Source organism: Pelophylax lessonae (genome assembly GCF_965119305.1).
Source record: "Pelophylax lessonae genome assembly, chromosome: 8".
Classification (NCBI taxonomy): Eukaryota; Metazoa; Chordata; class Amphibia; order Anura; family Ranidae; genus Pelophylax; species Pelophylax lessonae.
Genome location: NC_138775.1, coordinates 280,793,275 through 280,818,026, shown reverse-complemented (window position 1 = coordinate 280,818,026; position 24,752 = coordinate 280,793,275). Strand labels below are relative to the sequence as shown.

Below are 24,752 nucleotides of genomic sequence, written 5' to 3'. Positions count from 1 at the left end.
GTGACATCACTCTTGCTCTGTGACATCACTCTTGCTCCATGACATCACTCCTTCCTAAAGGTCACTTTCTAGACTGCTTCAAAGGTCACCCTTTTCAAAATTTATATTTCAGTTTTGGGTAGATGCAGACCAATTTAATGGGCTACTGGCTTCATAATTATCATAATAAATAAATATATATATATATATATATATATATATATATATATATATATATATATATATATATAATCTCAACACGATTCCAGCAACTCCACCCAGTATTGAGTAATTCACTCCCTTTTTTTTGGATTTCTTTTATTTTACAAATAAATCCAAAGGGTTGAAATTCCAAGATCTAGACCCGGAGTTCCCAAGAAGGAGCTGGGGGAACGGTTCTGTATCTACTCATACCTGAAATACTGTTTTTGGTAGACAGGCCCTCTCTATATAAACACTGTACATGCGGTTCTTCATCTATTCTGGAACTAGAAGTCCAAGCATTACCTGCCATGGTCCTCTCAAAAGGTATCAGGGCATGCTGATTAGTTAGTTCCTCATGCTGGGACTTATAATTCCTGGACAGGTAGGAGGCTACACTTTGCAATTAATACTGTTTGTGAATACGACCCTCTTCTCAAGTCAATATACATCAACCAATAGAACAGACTTGCCTCTGACTTGTCCAAAAAACCCCTGGCTTATGTATACACATATTTGGAATATTTTGTGTAATGAAGACAATGCAGAGATGGATGGTATCCGCTCTCTAGCAGTTAACTTGGAGAAGAATGAGTCTTTTGTCCTCCATCCTTGTTTACAATGGGCCTCCTTTTCCCGTGTCAGCGGCAGGGCAGGAACGCCGGTGTTCTGTGTGGGCTTGTAGGAGTTCTGCAATCTCACTGGGGGCGGATTCAGCAACAATGGACAATGCAGAATTGCCAGCCTGTTCCAAAGAGACAATACAGCAGTAGGTTCATTATGGATAGAGGTTTATGGAGTAGCAGTTACATCACAGAGGTGTCAAAGAACAATTAATGGTGTCATATTTTAAACAAAATATAGGTTTCATTTATCTGTTCAGGTATTCCTAGTATAAGTAGATCAGGTATGGTAGAATTGTATTATGATCATGTCCAGTGGGCGGCCATGTTGGGGGTGTAGTGTTCTTTATATAAAGTGTAATAGAATTGTATTATGACCATGTCCAGTGGTGGGTCATGTTGGGGTGTAGTGTTTTATGTATAGAGTGTAATATAATTGTATTATGATCATGTCCAGTGGTCTGCCATGTTGGGGGGGGGTGTAGTGTTCTATAAATAAAGTGTAATAAAATTGTATTATGATCATGTCCAGTGGTCGGCCATGTTGGGGTGTAGTGTTCTATGTATATAGTGTAAAATAATTGTATTATGAACATGTCAAGTGGTGGGCCATGTCGGGGGTGTAGTGTTCTATGTAAAGAGTGTAATAGAGATGTATTATGATCATGTCCAGTGGTCGGCCATGTTGTGGGGTGTAGTGTTTTATGTATAGAGTGTAATAGAATTGTATTATGAACATGTCCAGTGGTCGGTAATGTTGGAGGTGTAGTGTTCGATGTATATAGTGTAAAAGAATTGTATTATGAACATGTCCAGTGGTTGGCCATGTTGGGGGGTGTGATGTTCTAGGTATAGAGTGTAATAGAATTGTATTATGATCATGTCCAGTGGTCGGTCATGTGGGGGGTGTAGTGTTCTATTTATAGAGTGTAATAGAATTGTATTATGATCATGTCCAGTGGTGGGCCATGTCGGGGTTGTAGTGTTACATAGTAGGTGAGGTTGAATAAAGACAATAGTCAATTCAGTTCAACCTGTGTAGGTGTGTGTAGCTGTAATCATCTTACATAGCCCTTAATGTCCTGATCCTTGAGATGTACGTCTAAGAGTCTTTTGAAAGCCACCATACTTCCCGCAGAAACCACCTCTTGTGGTAGAGAATTCCACAATCTTGTAGCCCTAACCGTAAAGAACCCCCCACATTGTATGCCCTCTTGTCCTCATGCAATCCCTTCGACTGAACAGCTTTTTTTCTAAGCTGATATCCCCATTGAGATATTTATAAAATGCTATCATGTCCCCCCCTCAGGCGTCTCTTCTCCAGGGAGGACTCTCTCCAGCTCCAACACATCCCTCCTGAGGACTGGCGACCAGAACTGGACAGAACACTCCGGATGCGGTCGGACCAGAGTTTTATAAAGTGGAAGGATTATAGTCTTATCTCTGGAATACATCCCTTTCTTTATGCATGCTAATATTCTGCTGGCTTTGGCAGCTGCCGCTTGACATTGCATGCTGTTGCCTAATCTATCATCAACCAAGACTCCCAGATCTTTCTCCATTTTTGATTCCATCAAGGGTTCCCCAGTGGTGGGTCACGTTGGGGGTGTAGTGTTTTATGTATAGAGTGTAATATAATTGTATTATGATCATGTCCAGTGGTCTGCCATGTTGGGGGGGGGGGGTGTAGTGTTCTATAAATAAAGTGTAATAAAATTGTATTATGATCATGTCCAGTGGTCGGCCATGTTAGGGGGTGTAGTGTTCTATGTATATAGTGTAAAATAATTGTATTATGAACATGTCAAGTGGTGGGCCATGTCGGGGGTGTAGTGTTCTATGTAAAGAGTGTAATAGAGATGTATTATGATCATGTCCAGTGGTCGGCCATGTTGGGGGTGTAGTGTTTTATGTATAGAGTGTAATAGTATTGTATTATGATCATGTCCAGTGGTCGGCCATGTTGGGGGTGTAGTGTTCTATGTATAGAGTGTAATAGAATTGTATGATGGTCATGTCCAGTGGTGGGCCATGTTGGGGGTATAGTGTTCTATGTATAGAGTGTAATATAATTGTATTATGATCATGTCCAGTGGCTAGCCATGTGGGGGGTTTAGTGTTCTATGTATAAAGTGTAATTGAACACTTGACATGATCATAATGCAATTCTGTCATGTTGGGAGGTGTGATGTTCTAGGTTTAGAGTGTAATAGAATTGTATTATGATCATGTCCAGTGGTGGGTCATGTTGGGGGTGTAGTGTTCTATGTATAGAGTGTAATAGAATTGTATTATGATCATGTCCAGTGGTCGCCATGTTGGGGGTGTAGTGCCCAATGTATAGAGTGTAATAGAATTGTATTATGACAAAGTCCAGTGGTGGGCCATGTTGGGAGGTGTAGTGATCTATGTATAGAATGTAATAGAATTGTATTATCATTATGTCCAGTGGTTGGTCATGTTGGGGGTGTAGTGTTCTAGGTATAGAGTGTAATAGAATTGTATTATGGTCATATCCAGTAATTGGGTCTTTATATTGAATATAACAGAACTACTGTATTATAATAATTTCCAACAAATGTTTAAACCACAAGCTCTGCAGGCAATCAATCCAGAGGATGTGTGTTGGGATTTGTAGAGGTCACCCCGGGTGATCTAATCAATGGATCTGCATTTCTTGCTATAACGCAGTTTATAGAAACTGTTTAGTCAACATGTTTTAAGAGCTTCATAAAACTCGTAGTAATATCACCTCTAGAGAAATGTAGTCTATAAAAAAACGCTGCATTCTTTCTGTAGCTCCCCCTGCGTAGGGCCCAGTTTACAATGTAAGAGCTTGTCTAAATGAAGGAAGCATTTGGAGGTAATGACAGAACTCAGCAGTGACATATTTACTTTGGCTCTGATAGCTGAGGAATAACAGCTTGTGCCCTGTAACTGCCAGCTGCCACATTCCAGGCATAGCGGAGCTATTTCTAACAAGATTTATACACCAGGTAACTGATAAAGGGAGATGTTTTGCAGCAGGGATACCTGAACATGAAAAGAGTACACTGTGAGATGGCCAATAAGGTAATACAAACAGGAGACACAAAGGTTTACACCATGCTGGGGCCTACCGCTTTCTTTTCGGGGAGCCCGAGGCTTGCCCAATATCATAGACTAGCCTGTTGCTGTGGGAGTTGTGGTATTTAGCAATAATATGGAATTTCATCCTGTGCAAAGCAATGCTGCTCTTTGTGTCACATTTGATGAAGTAGAAAAGTTCACAGGAAGGGAAATATTAAACCTATAGAAGGGGCTACTGGGGTGGAATGGCCTCCTTGGTTGCTTGGAATGCAATTTCCAGGTCCAGGTTGGGTGGTCGCATATACAACACGGAGACTTTGAGGTCCAGGGAAACAGGGATGTCAATCAAAATCTCATATAAACTAGCCATATGGTTTCTAAGCATTGAAGAACTACAAAGCCCGCTACTAGAATATGTAGCTCCTCAAACGCTAAAGGACCATAAATTTTAAATTAGATCTTTTTATATATATATATATATATTTATTTATTTATATTAAAAAAGAATAGCGCACACATGCTAAAGAAATGACTATCAAATATGGAGACAATCCATAAATAAAAATGGGGATTTGGTCCCACCATATGGCCATATCGTGCTCAAGCCCACCACTGCGTCAAAGTACCCCATTGTCAGTGGGTCCTACACTATCCATAAAAAAGGGGTGAATCCAGCCTCTCCAACCCTTGGAGACAACACTCCTTGCTGAGAGAGATGTGCAACTGCACTACAAGGGACTCCTCCTATATCTACTTGAAAACTTCAATCCACATGGTTGACAACAAATGTCCTCATCCTTGTTTAACCACTTTAGCCCCGGAGGATTTTGCTGCTCAATGACCAGGCCCTATTTTGTGCTTCGGCACTGCGTTACTTTAATGGACAATTGCGCGGTCGTGCGATGCTGTACCCAAATAAAATTGACGTGCTTTTTTCCCCTCAAATGGAGCTTTCTTTTGGTGGTATTTGATCCCCCTGTGCGATTTTTATTTTTTGCGCTATAAACAAAAAAAGAGCGACAATTCTGAAAAATAAACAATATTTTCCACATTCTGCTATATTTTTATTTTTTGCGCTATAAACAAAAAAAGAGCGACAATTCTGAAAAATAAACAATATTTTTCACATTCTGCTATATAACATTCCCCCAAAAAAAATAAAAAATTAAAATTTTTTAACATTTTAGGCCAATTTGTTTTCTGATACATATTTTTGGTAAAAGAAATCACAATAAGCATGTTTTGATTGGTTTGCGCGAAAGTTATTGCGTCTACTAACTACGGGAAAGATTTGTCACTTTTATTGTGTTTTTTTTTTTACTAGTAATGGCGGCGATCTGCGATTTTTTGCAGGATTGCGGCGGACAGATCGGACCCCTAACTGACATTTTTGACACTTTTGGGGGGACCAGTGACATTACTACAGTAATCAGTGCTAAAAATATGCACTGTTACTGTACTAATGTCATTGGCAGGGAAGGGGTTAATCCTATTAGTGATCAAGGGGTTAAATGTAAGCCTAGGGGAGTGATTCTAACTGGGGGGGGGGGGGGTGGCTTGTGAGACGATCACAGAGACCTGTGTTCCTATATAGCAGTATCACATGGCGTCTGTGATCACTTCAGGGAGAAGGACAGACAGCTGATGTAAACACAGCCGTCCGTCCTTCTCTGTCAGCAGGGAAAGATCGCGAGTGGCCTGGCGGCCATGGGAGCCGCCTGTCACACGCACTGGCTCCCCAACTGACGAGCGGGGGCGGGAGCGCACCGCCAGCGGCGCGCGCTCGCCCCCTAGAGTCTCCTGAGCGAGTGACGTAGTACTACGTCGGTTTGCCCAGGAACGGCTGCCTGCCGCAGTAAATCTGCGATGGGAGGTCGTAAAGTGGTTAAGGCTCAAGTTCACAATATATGCAAATTGGATGTGTTTTGAATCGCATCTGATTTGCATAACATGTGAACCAGACCGGCTTTCAATGGAGGCGGTTCACAAATATGGGAGCCAGTTGCGAATTAAAAAAGGGTCCTGTGCGTGTTTCAGTTCGGTTCAGGAGCAATTTACGTGTGGGACTGAGTTCACATACAGCGCTTTGAGGAAGTATTCAGACCCCTTGAAATTTTACACATTTTGTCATGTTACAACCAAAAATGTAAATGTATTTTATTGGGATTTTATGTGATAGACCAACGCAAAGTGGCAAATAATTGTGAAGTGGAAGGAAATTGATAAATGTTTTTTTTAAATTGTTTACAAATATGTGGACAAAAAGTGTGGCGTGCATTTGTATTCACCCCCCCCCCCCCCCCCCACCCTCCGGAGTCAATACTTTGTAGAACCACCTTTTGCTTCAATTACAGCTGCAAGTCTTTTTGGGGATGTCTCTACCAGCTTTGCACATCTAGAGAGGGACATTTTTGCTCATACTTCTTTGCAAAATACCGTATTTATCGGCGTGTAACACGCACCTAAATTTTAGGAGGGAAATTTCAGGAAAAAAGCTGAAATTTAAAATAAACCGCTTTGAACTCAGAACATTTATTTTTAATCAAATGCAGTCTCACCAGTGCCCACGAATGCAGCCTCTTTATCAGCGCAGTGTCCATCATTGCAGCCTCGCCAGCGCAGTGTCCATCATTGCAGCCTCACCAGCGCAGTGCCCATACATGCAGCCTCGCCAGCGCAGTGCCCATAGTTGCAGCCTCGCCAACGCAGTGCCAGTAATTGCAGCCTCGTCAGCGCCATTGATTCTATCTGGATCACTTTTTAAAAAGTCCAGGAAGCAGCGCCGAGATGTAGGAGGGGGCCGGCGGGGCCGAGGAGAAGGAGGGACGCATGCGCTGTCCTCGGAAGTCCCAGCGCCTATGATAGATGTCGGCATAGGAGGCGGGACTTCCGAGGACAGCGCGTCCTTTCTTCTCCTCTGCCCAGCCCGCCCCCTCCTACATCTCGGCGCTGCTTCCTGGACTTTTTTTCTTTTCATATCGGCGTATGACACGCACTGCTCCTTTTCCCTCCTTTTTTAGGAGGAAAAAGTGCGTGTTATACACCGATAAATACGATATCTCAAGCTCTGTCAGATTGGATGGAGAGCGTCTGTGAAGAGCAAATTTCAAGTCTTGCCACAGATTCTCAATTGGATTTGGGACTGGACTGTGACTGGGCCATTCTAACACATGAATATGATTTGATGTAAATTATTCCATTGTAGCTCTGGCTGTATGTTTCGGGTCGTTGTCCTGCTGTAAGTTGAACCTCCGCCCCAGTCTCAAGTCTTTTGCAGACTCCAACAGGTTTTCTTCTAAGATTGCCCTTTATTTGCCTCCATCCATCTTCCCATCAACTCTGACCAGCTTCCCTGTCTCTGCTGAAGAAAAGCATCCCCACAACATGATGCCGCCACCACCATGTTTCACAGTGGGGATGGTGTGTTCAGGGTGATGTGCAGTGTTAGTTTTCCGCCACACAGCGCTTTCATTTTAGGCCAAAAAGTTCAATTTTGGTCTCATCTGAGCAGAGCACCTTCTTCAAAAATGGCTTTCTTCTTGTCACTCCTCCATAAAGGGCAGATTTGTGGAGTACACGGCTAATAGTTGTCCTGTGGACAGATTCTCCCACCTGAGCTGTGGATCTCTGCAGCTCCTCCAGAGTTACCATGGGCCTCTTGGCTGCTTCTCTGATGAATGCTCTCCTTGCGCGGCCGGTCAGTTTAGGTGGACGGCCATGTCTTGGTAGGTTTGCAGTTGTGCCATACTCTTTCCATTTTCGGATGATGGATTGAACAGCGCTCTGTGAGATGTTCAAAGCTTGGGAAATTTTTTTTATAACCTAACCCTGTTTTAAACTTCTCCACAACTTTATCCCTGACCTGTCTGGTGTGTTCCTTGGCCTTCATAATGCTGTTTATTCACTAAGGTTCTCTAACAAACCTCTGAGGGCTTCACAGAACAGCTGTATTTATACTGAGATTACATTACACACAGGTGGACTCTATTTACTAATTAGGTGACTTCTGAAGGCAATTGGTTGCCCTAGATTTTAGTTGGGGGTATCAGAGTAAAGGGGGGTGAATACAAATGCAGGCCACACTTTTTTCACACATTTATTTGTAAAAAAACTTTGAAAACCATTTATCATTTTCCTTCCACTTCACAATTATGTTCCACTTTGTGTCGGTCTATCACATAAAATCACAATAAAATGCATTTACCTTTTTGTTTGTAACATGACAAAATGTGTACAATTTCAAGGGGTATGAATACTTTTCCAAGGCACTGTACATGTGAGGCTGGTTTCTGTGCAGAGTCTGGTGTGGTTCCCATTTAGCGATTTAGATGCAAATTTAACACTTAAATTACACTTGAACCAGACTAAAAAAACGCACAGGACCCTTTTTTAATTTGCACCGCAGCAGACCTGCATCTATGTGAACCGGCTCCATTGACAGCCAGTCTGCTTCACATGTTATAAAAATTGCATGCAGTTCAAACCAAATCCAATTTGCATAAATGTGAACCGAGCCTGAAATTCACACTTGAACCACTGAATGGAAATCGCACCGGACTCTGCACAGGAACCGGCCCCGCATATACACTATAATGGCATCCCAGTCTTAGTCCGTAGGGTTCAATATTGAGTTGGCCCACCCTTTGCAGCTATAACAGCTTCAACTCTTCTGGGAAGGCTGTCCACAAGGTTTAGGAGTGTGTCTATGGGGATGTTTGACCATTCTTCCAGAAGCACATTTGTGAGGTCAGACACTGATGTTGGAGAGAAGGCCTGGCTCGCAGTCTCCACTCTTATTCATCCCAAAGGTGTTCTATTGGGTTGAGGTCAGGACTCTGTGCAGGCCAGTGAAGTTCCTCCACCCCAGTCAAGTTCCTCCACCCCAAACTCGCTCATCCATGTCTTTATGGACCTTGCTTTGTGCACTGGTCCAAATCATTTGGTGGAGGGAGGTTATGGTGTGGGGTTCTTTTTCAGGGGTTGGGCTTTGCCTCTTAGTCCCAGTGAAGGGAACTCTTAAGGCGTCGGCATACCAAGACATTTTGGACAATTTCATGCTCCCACCTTTGTGGGAACTTTGGGGATGGCCCCTTCCTGTTCCAACATGACTGCACACCCCAGAGCAAGACCCAAAGAAGCCCCGAACCCTGTCTTGGTCCCTCCTATTTTCTGTGTGCCGCCATAGCAAGCTGTGTGCTATGGGGGCATATGTGTGGGCATGCTCCTCCTGAGCCCTGCTGTGTGTCTATAGACACAAATAGCATGGCTCGGCCCCACCCCCTCCTGATTAACAGCAGCTACAACCAATGGCTCTGGCTGCTGCCTTTGTGTCCTGTGAGGAGAGAGAGAGCAGCGCCATTGCAGATGAGTACAGCGCTGGCTCTAGATAGGACTCAATTTGATATATAGGCAGGAGGGTACACCAATACAACTACTAGGATATGTTTTACCTTAATGGCAGAAAATGCATTCGAGTAAACATTTCTTGCCTTTAGAACCACTTGACCTCCAGAAGATTTAACCCCCTTCATGACCAGGCCGTTTTTTGCTAGTCGGCACTGCATTATTTTAACCACTTGCCGACCGCAGCAAGTACATATACTGCGGCGGTCAGCCCCTCCTGGGCAAAGTGACATATCGGTACGTCACTCGCCCATGATCCAATAGGGGGCGAGCTCCTGCCCCCGCTCTTTCACTGCCATCACCGCGCGAGTGACCGGCGGCTCCGATGGAGAGGGAGAAAGGCAGGCGGCTGATGTAAACACAGCCGCCTGTCATTCTCCCTGGTGTAACAGCAGAGATCATACGATCCTGCTATGTAGGATCGTATGTCTCTGTGGATACATCAAAAGCCACGCCCCTTTACAGTTAGAACCACGCCCCTAGGGATACATTTAACCCCTGGATCTCTAATAAAGTTAACCCCTTCCCTGCCAGTGTCATTTTTACAGTAACGGTGCATATGTATATCACTGATTACTGTAGTAATGTCACTGGTACCCCCAAAAGTGTCAAAAATGTCAGGGGTCCGATCTGTCCGCCGCAATGTCGCAGTCCCGCTAAAAAAATCGCAGATCGCCGCCATTACTAGTTAAAAAAAAAAAATGACATAAATCTTTCCCGTAGTTAGTAAACACAATAACTTTTGTGCAAACCAATCAAAATATGCTTATTGCGATTTTTTTCACCAAAATTATGTAGCAGAAAACAAATTGGCCTAAAATGTTAAAAAATTTAGATTTTTACATTTTTTTAGGGGAGGAATTTCATATAATAAAATGTGAAAAATATTGTTATTTTTTCAAAATTGTCGCTCTTTTTTTGTTTATAGCACAAAAAGTAAAAATCGCACAGGTGATCAAATACCACCAAAAGAAAGCTCTGTTTGTGGGAAAAAAAGGACGTCAATTTCATTTGGGTACAGCGTCGCACGACCGCACAATTGTCCGTTAAAGTCACGCAGTGCCGAATCGCAAAATAGGCCGTGGTCTTTGAGCAGCCAAATCCTCCGGGGCTTAAGTGGTTAACTGACAATTGCGCGGTCGTGCAACACTGTACACAAATGAAATGTATATCCTTTTTGTCCCCCCAAATAGAACTTTCTTTTGGTGGTATTTGATCACTGTCATCAGCGTTTCTTTTATTTTTTGCGCTATAAATAAAAAAAAAGACATTTAAAAAAAAATAATAATAATTTTTTACTTTCTGCTATAAAACCCATCCAAAAGAAAAAAAAAGTTGAAAATACATCAAATCTCCTCATCAATTTAGGCCAATATGTATTTTGCTACATATTTTTGGAAAAAAAAAATAAAATCCCAATAAGCGTACTGCTCCCAAACAAAAATCAGCAATAAAAAGTCTGATGCGCCCGTTATACACTGCCTACCGCAACAGCTGAGTCGCAAAATTAAAAACACCCTGCGACCACATTCAGGGCCGCATCCTGTGGCTTTGTTTAATTAAAAGTGAATTAAGCTTAATCAGCAGTAGGATTGCAATTACTAGCAAGGCGGTTTTATTTATATAACAAAAGACAGAAAAAAAAGAATGGCGGCACTGGGATAAACCAAGAAGAAGGTCAGAGAGACAAGTGGGAAAATTCACAAAGCCGACCCAATAGAATGAGGATCCATATTTTATAGAAAAGTCGCTGTTATTTTCAGCTGTGTCCAATCTAACGTGAAAATTAGTCAACCTGTGGCGCTTCAGTTGTAGCAGAACTACAAGTCCCATGAGGCATTGCAAGGCTCACAGGTAGGAGCATGACTGCCAAAGGCAGGGGCATGATGTGGATTCAGCCTAATGACTGATGTTAATGGACAAAATCTTTCTGGGCCAGGATCAGTTATATATTAGGATTGTTGGTAGCACATCAGCCAAAGAATGGACCGGAGTAATGCTTTTCTGGCTCAAACTTTATTTGGCTATCGTCACTGTTTAAAAGCTTATTAGGACTTTCCAAAACTGATACACTATATTGTCAAAAGTATTGGGACGCCTGCCTTTTACACACACATGAACTTTAATGGCATCCCAGTCTTAGTCCGTAGGGTTCAACATTGAGTTGGCCCACCCTTTGCAGCTATAACAGCTTCAACTCTTCTGGAAAGGCTGTCCACAAGGTTTAGGAGTGTGTCTATGGGAATGTTTGACCATTCTTCCAGATTTGTGAGGTCAGGCACTGATGTTGGGCAAGAAGGCCTGGATTGCAGTCTCCGCTCTAATTCATCCCAAAGGTGTTCTATCGGGTTGAGGTCAGGACTCTGTGCAGGCCAGTCAAGCTCCTCCACCCCAAACTCGCTCATCCATGTCTTTATGGACCTTGCTGGTGGCTTTAACTTCCAGAAATCCAATTTCTTTACCAATTTAGGCCAATGTGTATTTTGCTACATATTTTTGATTAAACAAAATCCCAATAAGTGTAAATTGACTGGTTTGTGCAAAAGTCTACAAACTATGGGATATATACCGGAATTTTTATTATTTTATATATTTTTTTTATATAGTAAAGTAATGGCGGCGATCAGCAACTTTCAGCAAATAATGCGACCGGCGTTCTGACACTTTGTCGGAACCAGTGACACTAACACAGTGATCAGTGCTAAAAAAATATGCACTGTCACTGTACTGACACTGGCTGGGAAGTGATTAAACCTCTAGGGCAATCAAAGGGTTAACTGTGTGCCTAACCAGGTGTTTGTGTTACATGTATGTGCTGATTTTACTCGGGAAAGTAATGGATTTTTAATCCCTGCTTTGCAGGAACACAAAATCCATCCCCTCCCCCCTGTCAGAACTGAGATCTGCCTTGTTTACATAGGCAGAGCCCCGTTCTGTGTCTCTGCCTGGCTATCGGTGGGTGCCAGCGGACATCCAGTGGCCGGCACCCGCAGATCGGCTCTTGCTGTATATAATCACAGCAGAAGTGGCACGCCGGTGGTGCACACGCGCCCCCTGTAGGCGGAAGTGCAGAATCACATATATATATGATTCTGCACAGGAGGACCACCCTGTAGCAGTAAATCTACTATGTAATTGGTTAAAGGAAAATGTTACTTTTAGCGAGGGTGCCCTTTTACCACCTGGTAAAATACTTTCCTCCCCACTCCAGCAATCTTCACTGTGGGGCCCTGCACAAACTTTGCAAGGGGAAAGCCCAGCTGGCTCCTCTTCCTAGTGCACATGAGTGATATGGGTGAGCCATTAACATGGCGGCCCCCAACCTACCAAAATAGTTCATACGGTTATTGAGATTTTTTTTTTTTGAAACAAAAATATGTAGCAGAATTCATATAGGCCTAAATTGAAGAAAACATTTGATTTAAATTTTTTTATTATTGTTTTATAGCAGAAAGAAAAAAAAAACATTTTTTTTTTTTTTTTTAAATTGTCACCGTTTTTGTTTATAGCGCCAAAAATAAAAATCACACAGGTGATCAAATACCACCAAAAGAAAGCTCTATTTGTGGGGAAAAAAAGGACATCAATTTTATTTGGGTACAGCGTCGCACGACTGTGCAATTGTCAGTTAACGTGATGCAGTGCCGAATCCCAAAATATGGCCTGGTCATTAAGGGGGTAAATCCTTCCGGTCCAGAAATGGTTAAACCCACAAGCAGTGTTCCCTTTAAGGTGCGCGCGTGCGCGGACGCGCAGTGGAAATTACGTCCCGCGCAAGCACCTAGTTAGACGGCGCAGCCGCAGACGGAGCGGCCAGGGAGCAGAGCGTGCACCCCGAGAGCACGCCCATCGTGGGACAATAGCGAATGAAAATTCGCTATTGTCATACGGGTCCTCCTCCTGGCCAATCAGGGAGCGGGTCCTCCCGCTTCCTGATTGGCCGAAAGGCCAACTTCATGCCATTGGCCGAGGAGGAGGCGCCGGGACTCGGGAGGATGGAGACGCGGGAAGCTGGAAGCCGGGGACTGAAGACAGAGTGCCGTGACCGTCCGTGAGGTAAGTGCACGGGGTCGCGGGGGGGCATTGCTGTGGCACTCTGCAATTTATTGGGGGCATTGCTGTGGCACTCTGCAATGTATTGGGGGCATTGCTGTGGCACTCTGCAATTTATTGGGGGCATTGCTGTGGCACTCTGCAATTTATTGGGGGCATTGCTGTGGCACTCTGCAATTTATTGGGGGCATTGCTGTGGCACTCTGCAGTTTATTGGTGGCATTGCTGTGGCACTCTGCATTTTATTGGGGGCATTGCTGTGGCACTCTGCAATTTATTGGGGGCATTGCTGTGGCACTCTGCAGTTTATTGGTGGCATTGCTGTGGCACTCTGCATTTTATTGGTGGCATTGCTGTGGCACTCTGCAATTTATTGGGGGCATTGCTGTGGCACTCTGCAGTTTATTGGTGGCATTGCTGTGGCACTCTGCATTTTATTGGTGGCATTGCTGTGGCACTCTGCAGTTTATTGGTGGCATTGCTGTGGCACTCTGCATTTTATTGGGGGCATTGCTGTGGCACTCTGCAATTTATTGGGGGCATTGCTGTGGCACTCTGCAATTTATTGGGGGCATTGCTGTGGCACTCTGCAGTTTATTGGGGGCATTGCTGTGGCACTCTGCAGTTTATTGGGGGCATTGCTGTGGCACTCTGCAATTTATTGGGGGCATTGCTGTGGCACTCTGCAGTTTATTGGGGGCATTGCTGTGGCACTCTGCATTTTATTGGGGGCATTGCTGTGGCACTCTGCATTTTATTGGGGGCATTGCTGTGGCACTCTGCAGTTTATTGGGGGCAATGCTGTGGCACTCTGCAGTTTATTGGGGGCATTGCTGTGGCACTCTGCAGTTTATTGGGGGCATTGCTGTGGCACTCTGCAATTTATTGGGGGCAATGCTGTGGCACTCTGCAGTTTATTGGGGGCAATGCTGTGGCACTCTGCATTTTATTGGGGGCAATGCTGTGGCACTCTGCATTTTATTGGGGGCATTGCTGTGGCACTCTGCAGTTTATTGGGGGCAATGCTGTGGCACTCTGCAGTTTATTGGGGGCAATGCTGTGGCACTCTGCAGTTTATTGGGGGCATTGCTGTGGCACTCTGCAGTTTATTGGGGGCAATGCTGTGGCACTCTGCAGTTTATTGGGGGCATTGATGTGGCACTCTGCAGTTTATTGGGGGCATTGCTGTGGCACTCTGCAGTTTATTGGGGGCAATGCTGTGGCACTCTGCAATGTAATGGGGGCATTGCTGTGGCACTCTGCAGTTTATTGGGGGCATTGCTGTGGCACTCTGCAATGTATTGGGGGCATTGCTGTGGCACTCTGCAGTTTATTGGGGGCATTGCTGTGACACTCTGCAATTTATTGGGGGCAATGCTGTGGCACTCTGCAGTTTATTGGGGGCATTGCTGTGGCACTCTGCGATTTATTGGGGGCATTGCTGTGGCACTCTGCAGTTTATTGGGGGCATTGCTGTGGCACTCTGCAGTTTATTGGGGGCATTGCTGTGGCACTCTGCAATGTATTGGGGGCATTGCTGTGGCACTCTGCATTTTATTGGGGGCATTGCTGTGGCACTCTGCATTTTATTGGGGGCATTGCTGTGGCACTCTGCAGTTTATTGGGGGCATTGCTGTGGCACTCTGCAGTTTATTGGGGGCATTGCTGTGGCACTCTGCAATTTATTGGGGGCATTGCTGTGGCACTCTGCAGTTTATTGGGGGCATTGCTGTGGCACTCTGCAATGTATTGGGGGCATTGCTGTGGCACTCTGCAGTTTATTGGGGGCAATGCTGTGGCACTCTGCAGTTTATTGGGGGCATTGCTGTGGCACTCTGCAGTTTATTGGGGGCATTGCTGTGGCACTCTGCAATTTATTGGGGGCAATGCTGTGGCACTCTGCAGTTTATTGGGGGCAATGTTGTGGCACTCTGCAGTTTATTGGGGGCAATGCTGTGGCACTCTGCATTTTATTGGGGGAATTGCTGTGGCACTCTGCAATTTATTGGGGGCAATGCTGTGGCACTCTGCAGTTTATTGGGGGCAATGCTGTGGCACTCTGCAGTTTATTGGGGGCATTGCTGTGACACTCTGCAATTTATTGGGGGCATTGCTGTGGCACTCTGCAGTTTATTGGGGGCAATGCTGTGGCACTCTGCAGTTTATTGGGGGCATTGATGTGGCACTCTGCAGTTTATTGGGGGCATTGCTGTGGCACTCTGCAGTTTATTGGGGGCAATGCTGTGGCACTCTGCAATGTATTGGGGGCATTGCTGTGGCACTCTGCAGTTTATTGGGGGCATTGCTGTGGCACTCTGCAATGTATTGGGGGCATTGCTGTGGCACTCTGCAGTTTATTGGGGGCATTGCTGTGACACTCTGCAATTTATTGGGGGCATTGCTGTGGCACTCTGCAGTTTATTGGGGGCATTGCTGTGGCACTCTGCAGTTTATTGGGGGCATTGCTGTGGCACTCTGCAGTTTATTGGGGGCATTGCTGTGACACTCTGCAATTTATTGGGGGCATTGCTGTGGCACTCTGCAGTTTATTGGGGGCAATGCTGTGGCACTCTGCAGTTTATTGGGGGCATTGATGTGGCACTCTGCAGTTTATTGGGGGCATTGCTGTGGCACTCTGCAGTTGATTGGGGCAAGCTGGTCACTCTGCATTGACGTCCCCCCCCCCCCCCCCCCCATTGCTCAATCTAAAGGTTTGCGCTCAGAAATTTTTTTATTTGCTCAGCACAGTAAAAAATTAGAGGGAACATTGCCCACAAGTGCTTCTTTTTTAACCGCTACTATTCCTTTATAGTGGCTTTTGAAATTTACAAATGCAGCAATTTAGAATTTGGATGATAGGTTTAGCACTGGGAGATATTTTTTGAAAGATAAAAAGTGCACTTTATGTATAACAGACCAAAATGAGAGACAAATGAGGATGGCAGAGGGACCTTGTTCCAAATCAGGGACGGTCCATCGAAACCGGGCACAGTCCCTCGAAATCAGGGACGGTCCCTCAAAATCAGGGACGGTCCCTCAAAATCGGGGAACGGTCCCTCGAAATCAGGGACGGTCCCTCGAAATCAGGGACGGTCCCTCGAAATTAGGGACGGTCCCTCGAAATTAGGGACGGTCCCTCGAAATTAGGGACGGTCCCTCGAAATTAGGGACGGTCCCTCGAAATCAAGGACTGCCCCTTGAAACCAGGGACGGTCCCTCTAAATCAGGGACGGTCCCACAAAATCAGGCACGGCCCCACAAAATCAGGCACGGCCCCACAAAATCAGGGACGGTCCCTCGAAATCAGGGACGGTCCCACGAAATCAGGGACGTTCCCACGAAATCAGGCACGTTCCCACGAAATCAGGCACGTTCCCACGAAATCAGGGACAGTCCCACGAAATCAGGGACAGCTGGGAGCTATGGAAAAAGGACAGAGGCAGGACAGTATCTGTGTAAAGGGTGTGCAGGGCCAGGTAGGAGCATGGAGGAAAGTAGGGAACATTTTACCAGGCAGGCTGCACGCAAGGAGTGGGAAGTGAGGTCCTTTAACTCCTCTCTGTCTTTGGCATTTGCCAAAAAGTAAACCCAATTTCTGCATGGCCTGACTGATGGAGTTCACATTGCATTCCAGTTCTTTCTCCCCAAGAAAACCGGACTTTGTTCAGAAACTGATCTAAACTAATTTTCCACTTAATCACATATATTTTCTGCCAAGATGTTTTGCAGTGTGTATTAAATCTCCTAATAAATATTATTCGGTTATACATGTTAAGGCAGCCTTGCATGTAATTGAATTTGTTTCCAGTGTCTTACTGCCTGCAGATCTCCGTGGCATCGGCTTTGTAAACTTTGAGGCAATTCTCAGGGAGATTGTGTTACATTCTTCTTCTGTGTTCTGATCATGTACTGCTGTGTTATTCTTTTTACTTTGCAACACATTATTTATAGGGTCAGTCTAGGAAAGATGGATATCAGTTATGGCTGGATGCTGGATGGATGAATCACCTTTTGGCTTTGAGGATCTTAGCAGCAAGACCGCCACCTCCCAGCATGTATGTATTCCCCATAATATAACACTCAAAATGCAAATCAGAAAGAAAAATCTGGCAGCACCTTACAATCCGATTGTACAATCTTCTTTGCATTAACCAACAACCAGAGCCATCTTTAATATTGATTGGGCCCTGAGCAAATAAATCCACTTATTACCTTTTTGCAGGCAGTGCGGGCTCAAGGGGCTGCTGCTTTGGTCCCCACAACAATGACTGGGCCTGGGGCAGCTGCCCCTTTTGCCCTGTATTAAAGACGGCCCTGCTAACAACTATGTGTTGTGAAAAGACTATTTAAAGACCAACTCCGTGGCAGATAAAACATTATCCCTTGCAGTAGGGCTCTGCCTGGAACGCAAGACCCGTTTGCACTTTTTTGTTCATAAGTTTGAAGGCTCGGTTCGCATATATGTGAATCCGATGCATTTTTAACTGCATCTGATTCGCATAACACGTGAATCGGACTGGATTTCAATGGAGGTGGTTCAAACATGTCCGGGGTGGCTGCTGTCCCTTTCTGAAAACGGTCCTGTGAGATTTTGGATACGATTTTAGGCGCGAAGTAAACATTGGCACCTAAATCACACCTGAACGGGTGAAAAAAAACGCATCAGACTGCAAACCGCAGCCGGACATGTGTGAACCTAGCCTAAATCAGTATTTTTTGCTAGAAAATTACTTCTAACCCCCCAAACATATATATATATATATATATATACACACACATATATATATGTATGTATGTATATATTTTTTTTCTTTAGCAGACACCTCAGGAAATAAAATGGTGATCGTTGTCATTTTTTATGTGACACGGTATTTGCGCAGCAGTTTTTCAAACGCATTTTTTGGGGAAAAAATATACTTTAATGAGTTTTAAAACAAATTATATACCCCAATTGATTTGTAAAATATGAAAGATGATGTTACGCCAAGTAAATAGATAACTAACATGTCACGCTTTAAAACTGTGCACGCTTGAGGAATGGCGACAAATAGCGAAAATTAAAAAATCTCCATAGGCAAATCTTGAAACATTTTTTTACAGGTTACCTGTTTAGAGTTACAGAGGAGGTCTAGTGCTAGAATTATTGTTTTTACTGTAACGTTCACGGTGATACCTGATGTGTGGTGCGAACACCATTTATATATGCATTCCCTTCTGCACGCGAGCGCAGAGGGATGGGGTGTTTTACTACTTTTTTTTTTTTTTTTTTTTACACTATCCCTTTAGATCTTTATTGATCACTTTTATTCCTATTACAAGGAATGTAAACATTCATTGTAATAGAACTAAGGATGACAGGTCCTCTTTATGGAGAGATCTGGGGTCTAAAAGACCCCCTAAATCCTTTACCTTTAAAACAAAATATAAAAAAAATATTTTTTGATCTTTTGCTTTAAAGAAAAAAAAAATTGTTTACTTCCACCCTTACATAGTTGGTAAGGCTGAAAAAGGGACATGTGTCCATCCAGTTCAACCTGTGGTGTGTGAGTGCGCTTGTGTTTATGTCAAGGGTACATTGTAAACCCCTGTATGTTGTGGTCTTTAAGGTGCCCATCTAATGTTTTTTTTTTAACTATCGAAGCTCCCTACTGATACCACTGCTTGTGGATGAGAATTCCACATCCTTATTGCTCTTACAGTAAAGAGCCCTTAAACCGCTTCTCTCCCAGTTTCAGTAAATGGCCACGTGTCTTTTTTAAATTCCCTTTCGCTGAATAGTTTGTTCCCTATGTTAGGGTCACCAGTATGGTATTTGTACATTGATATCATATCCCCTCTCAAGCGTCTTTTCTCCAGAGAGAATAAGTTCAATGCTTGTAGTCTTTCCTCATAGCTGAGATTCTCCATTCCCTTTATTATCTTTGTTGCTCTTCTCTGGGCTCTCTCCAGTTCCAGCAGATCCTTCCTGAGAACCGGTGCCCAGAACTGGACGGCATATTCAAGATGCAGCAGCACCAGATTCTTGTAGAATGGGGGAATTATCATTTTATCTCTGGAGTAAATCCCCTTTTTAATTCATGCCAGTATTCTGTTGGCACCCTGGACCGGAAGTGACGTCATGACATCGCTCCTGTCCTCCAAGGCCATAGAGACAATCAAACATGTACTGGTCTTTGTTCGCCTCTGGGACCAGCCCGCTGCACTGTCGGGTCATTTCTCAAGTGTGCCTGTAAAAACAATAAGCCCGAGAAACACCGGCGAGGGGGTTTGCCCTCCCCCTGCTGCTTATGAAAGCGTTCCAGTGGCCAATGAGCCGAGATCTCCCTCTGACGTCGGCTGGGAGGTCATGTGACCGCTGTGCTGGTGGTTCGGCACCTCCCACTGTAGCCCTGGATCGGAGTAGCGGCTGGGAGTCACGTGACTGGCCTGAAGATACCTGGAAAAAGGTATTTAGAGGCATCTATTTAAACAAACACTTATACAGTGAGTTATCGCCAGATAAAGGAGAGGGGCTGCCAGGGTATTTTATAAAGGTTTTTTTTATAGGGAATACAGGAGGTGTGACAGGGGAGCTGCGGATGATGGAGGCACGCAGGCAGACCACGGTATACGGGGCTCAGCAGCCATGATTATGGAGGTCAGCTCAAAGAGGAGGACACATTAACAGGCAGGATTAGCCAGGTTTTTTACCATTTAGAGAGGGGCAGGTTAGACAGCACAAGCACTGTGCTGTTTAATCTGATATAAGGGAACATGATGTCTTTTTTTTATTTTTTTAGGGTTACAAACACTTTAAATTCCAATTTCACCTTTTGTAAAATATTATTTAATGCCCTGTGTATTAAAAAAATGTGTATTTATTATTTTTTTGCATTGGAGCCCGCAAATGCATTGCAAGCATGATGGGTGGATCGTAGGTGCAATGTCCAGGTTCCTGCAGACTAATCCTCCGGCCCAGGTCTATACCTTGGTCTCATGGGTGTAACATGAAATGTGGTCAGCTTTAAAAGCTCTTAGATGCACGATGTGTGTGATAGCGCTGGGCCAATAGAAGTTAAAATTGGTTCTGACGCATATACCGGAAGATCCATGATGAAAATATGGTGTTGGTGGACCTTGTCCTGGTCCTAGGCTGCTACCTCTCTGATTGTGATAAAGGGAGCGCTCAACAGGAGAATTCTTGGATGTGTACTGAGGAGCATCTGGTACAAATGTCATTTCACTTGAAGGTCTTTTTGAAAGGTTTTATGTTTAAAGTGATACTAAAGTCTTCTTTTTTTTTCTTTAAAAATAACAAACATGTTATACTTACCTGCTCTGTGCAGTTTTGCACAGAGCAGCCTGGATCCTCCTCTTCTCAGGTCCCTCTTTGGCGCTCCTAGCTCCTCCCTCCTGCCGAGTGCCCCCACAACAAGCAGCTTGCTATGGGGGCACCGGAGCCGCAGCTTCCTGTGTCCATTCAGACACCGAGCCACAGCAGCAGGAGCCAATGGCTCTCCGCTGCGGTCTCAGCCATTGAGGAGGGGAGCCCCGGACAACCGAGTCTCTCGTGCACATCGCTTGGTCTAGATCAGGGGTGTCAAACACCATTTCATCACGGGCCGCATCAGCATTATGGTTGCCCTCAAAGGGCCGGTTATATCTGTAGGATTAGATGTCCAGAGCACCCCATGTCCTGGGGAGGCAAAGACGAGCCTTTCTACAGCTGCACAGAGGAGTGCAGGATCTGGCAAAGGAGTTCTGTCCTCTTTTCTGTCGACTAGAGAGACAAGGTGGGAGCAGAGACAAGGGGGGTGCCGCAGCTGCAGGAGAGGTGCAAGGGCCACATGAAATGGCCTGGGGGGCCGCATTTCGCGCGTGGGCCTTGTGTTTGACACCTGTGATCTAGATGGACCTCAGGTAAGTATTAGGGGGGCTGCTGCACACAGAAGGCTTTTCTGTGTGCAGCATCCCCCCAAAACACAACCACTTTAAGAACATCAAATATAATCAACGCATTTTTGGGGGGAAAAAACCTCCCTCTTCTTCATGACTTGAGCAGTCAATGTTAACAAATTCATGTCAGAATGCACTAAAGTTACATTTAAAAAAAAATTTGTTAAATGATAATAAATTGTATAGGAAAAAAAAAATAACCATAATCCCTGTTCCCCTTCACACACCCACAAATACGAACGCATGCCCAATGTGCGCACATGTGTATGTAAACCGCAACTGCACCACACATGTGAGGTATCGCCTCGGAGTGAAAGCAATTATTCTTGTGCCAAAGCTCACAGTTTAAACTGATAAGCAGTAACGGTTTTAAAGCATCACCTATGGAAATTTTTAGGTACTTTTTTTTTTTTTTGCGATTTTTAAGATTTGGCATGTTTGGTATCTATTTACTCGACGCAACCCCGTCTTTTATGCTTTACCAAAAAACTGTGTATTATATTGTGTGTGTTTGCATGAAAATGTATTTTATTACATCTGTACCTGAAAACTTACGTTCCCTAAATAGTTGTACAACATAAAAAATATGCAACTATTATCTTTTTATTTTAAGGGTCTCTGCTTTCAGAAAATAATAATAATTATGTTCTGGGGGTTTAGGTAAGTTTATTAAAATTAAAAAAATTGCACTTGTGCTAAACAGACTGATTTGCCGTTATTGCTAGAGGTCATCAATCTGTACAGCAATTAATAAATCATCACTGATAACCTAAAGAGACACATAGCGCCCCCCCTCCCAAGTATAATTACCCAGCCAGGCTCCCTCACCAGCTTGATGCAGCCTGGCTGTCTAATTTTCATTGTTGGAGCTTGGGTAGGTGGATGATATCATGGCATCCATGTTTAGGACTAGTGACTGGCTGACCAGGTCCAGGCATTGTCACATGAGGGAGATCATGTGATCCCCTATACCTGGATGACCTGCTCTGTTAAGGGAGGACTTTGGCAGTGAGGGGAGGTGGCAATGAAGTGTGGCTGGGTGAGTATATGTAAGCACATCTCATTGAAATGTTTTTAGAAGAAGTTGAAAAGTTATACAATTATACAATTTTTAGATTTTTTTTCCCAACTTTAGCAGAGAAATGACAATAAAGATTGATTTTCTTACAAGAATTGCTTTCAGACCATTGCAGTATTACCTTGTCCGTTAATTCCACATTGCAGTCTGGTTGAGCCAAAATCAGCTTGACGATTTCCACATTTCCCAACTGACAGGCCATCATCAGAGCGGACTCTCCATCCTCATCCTGCAGGTTCACATCTGCCCCGCACTCCATCAGAACTTTTACCATGTCGGACCTGCCATGGCTAATACCAAGCATCAGCGCTGTCTGCCCGCCCTGGAAGAGAGATCCCAAGATCAGGTCTCACATCATTTACCCCATTATACCCTCAACCTCGCTTCAACAACCATTTTGGGTTTTATTGTATAAAGCCTGAGGAAGGGATCTAAGGAAGGTCTGGAAAACTTCCATCTTTGACTGTCTTTCACATCTGGCAACTGTACAGCATTTTACACTGTGCGAGCCCAACAGTGGATGGGCATGACGCTATATAGTTCATACAGTCTGGGTCACTTAGAAAAGCCTAAGTCTAACTATTTTTTTTAAATGTTCCCTCCACCTCCTCCTCCTACCTATACTGTATTTAAAAAAAAATGTATGTACTTACCTCATTTTAATCCGCTCCGGTCACATGATCCCACTGCTCCGGCTCAGGGAGCCCATAACAACTGCTGGGAATAGCGGGAGCCATACAATCACCCGTAGGCTCCCATGGCCCAGCCGTTGTCAGGGGAGCTAGAGCTGCAGGAATCACGTAACCAGACCAGAGCTGATTAACAATAGAATAGGTAAGTACACATTTCTGTTATGCAGGATAGGTAGGAGGGTGGGGGTGGGGGTGGGGGTCATTTTTAAGAATAGTTAAGCTGGATACACTCTATACAACTTTTGTTGTTTGATTTCCTTTATATTTACTTTCAGCTATTGTGACAGGAAGTCAGGTAAATCTGGGAATGTAGTCACTGAGAGGAGACACATTCCCACCTGCTTTGAAAAGTTCACTAATTATTATAGGGTGTCGGCTGCCAAAGGCAGCAGGAAGGTGTAAGGAGGTTGAAAGGCATTCAGCTGTTCGGAATGAGGAAATTAAGGCCTCTATAATTTGTCCAAAGAAAGTTTATGCATTGCTGCCTCCTGTCGCTGTGTGAGCTGGGAAGAGGAGGACAGACATACGTGTACCTCCCGACGCCGTGTGGGCATGGGAGAAGGACTGCTGCCGCCTGTCGCCGTGTGGGCTGGGAGAGGGGGACAGTCGGATGTGTGCCTCCCGACAAGCTGGTGAGCATGGGAGAAGACCCCCTAAAGCGATGTGAAGCTAAGGAGGGTAACCATGAGTGAAGACGTCTCAAAGGTGAGAAGACAAAGTGTTCCATGTGAAGAGTGTGAAGAGAAGTGTTCCATGTGAAGAGTGTGAAGAGTAAAGGGACCTGTTAAATGAACTGTGTTCAATGTGAAGAATCTGAAGAGTAAAGGATCCTGTTATAAATGAACATGTGCTGTGTGAAAGAAAACAAAGGGACATGTTCAATGGACAATGTTTGTGCTGTGTGAAAAGCAAACAAATGGACATTTGAGTGTCTGCTGTAGGATCAGCAGTGTCGGCCCAACAGTAGGTTGGAAAGACTTCTTAGGTAGGTTCCAGCTGTGAGAAGGTAGCCGCCCACAGAGGCAAGGATTTATTTTGTCTTTTATTTTATTTTGGCTGTTTTGATGCTTGCAATTGTGTTAAGTAAATTGCATGAATAAATCAGTCTTGTTTTCAACCTCTAATCGGCTATCTCTGTGAAAACGCACCCCCAAAGGGGTCACCCATACGCCTACCACCGAGCTAATCCCTCACATATGGTGGAGGTATGCAGTGGGCATAAGCAGAGATCCCTGCAAGGAAGTGCAAATGTTTGATGAACTTTATCTGGTGCATGAGATTGCACAATCTATGTGTGCAGGAGAGAAGATCCTGACAGAAAAAAAAAAGTGTTTTAAAGAGACAGCGGTCTCAAAATTATTTGATGAACTTTGTTGTGTCTGGTGCAAGTGACTGCACAAACTGTGTGTGCAGGAAAAGAGATCTTGCAAGAGAGAGAAAAACTACATGTGTTAAAGAGACAGTGGTCTGAAAATTTTTGCTGGACTGTGAAAAATTTGTTTGTGGAGTTATTGAAGATGGGGCGTTCAAAACGCCTGAAGAATGCAAAGATAGATGAAATGAGAGACCGGATTCTATGGATGGAGGGGATGTTACCGTCTGAACCAGCCCCATCCATGCCTAAAGAGAGTCTACTAAAGAGGAAGGTTGTTGTCCCTAGCAACACTGATGAAACTGCTATGGAGACGCAGTGTGCTCAGATGAAAAGTAAGCTCAAAA

At 44.4% G+C, this 24,752-nt stretch overlaps 1 protein-coding gene across 3 annotated transcripts in view; it reads right to left on the bottom strand.

Moving 5' to 3' along the window:
* Positions 1-297: 297 nt before the first annotated feature.
* KANK4 (KN motif and ankyrin repeat domains 4) overlaps positions 298-24,752 on the bottom strand; it is a 260,029-nt gene continuing 235,574 nt past the window's right edge. For all 3 annotated transcript variants that reach the window (XM_082265155.1, XM_082265156.1, XM_082265157.1), the window contains 2 exons: positions 22,463-22,663; positions 298-925 (listed from right to left, as the gene is read on the bottom strand). In XM_082265155.1, coding sequence (XP_082121281.1) covers positions 797-925; positions 22,463-22,663 — 330 coding nt within the window. In that variant the 3' untranslated portion in view covers positions 298-796. The remainder of the gene's footprint in view (positions 926-22,462; positions 22,664-24,752) is intronic.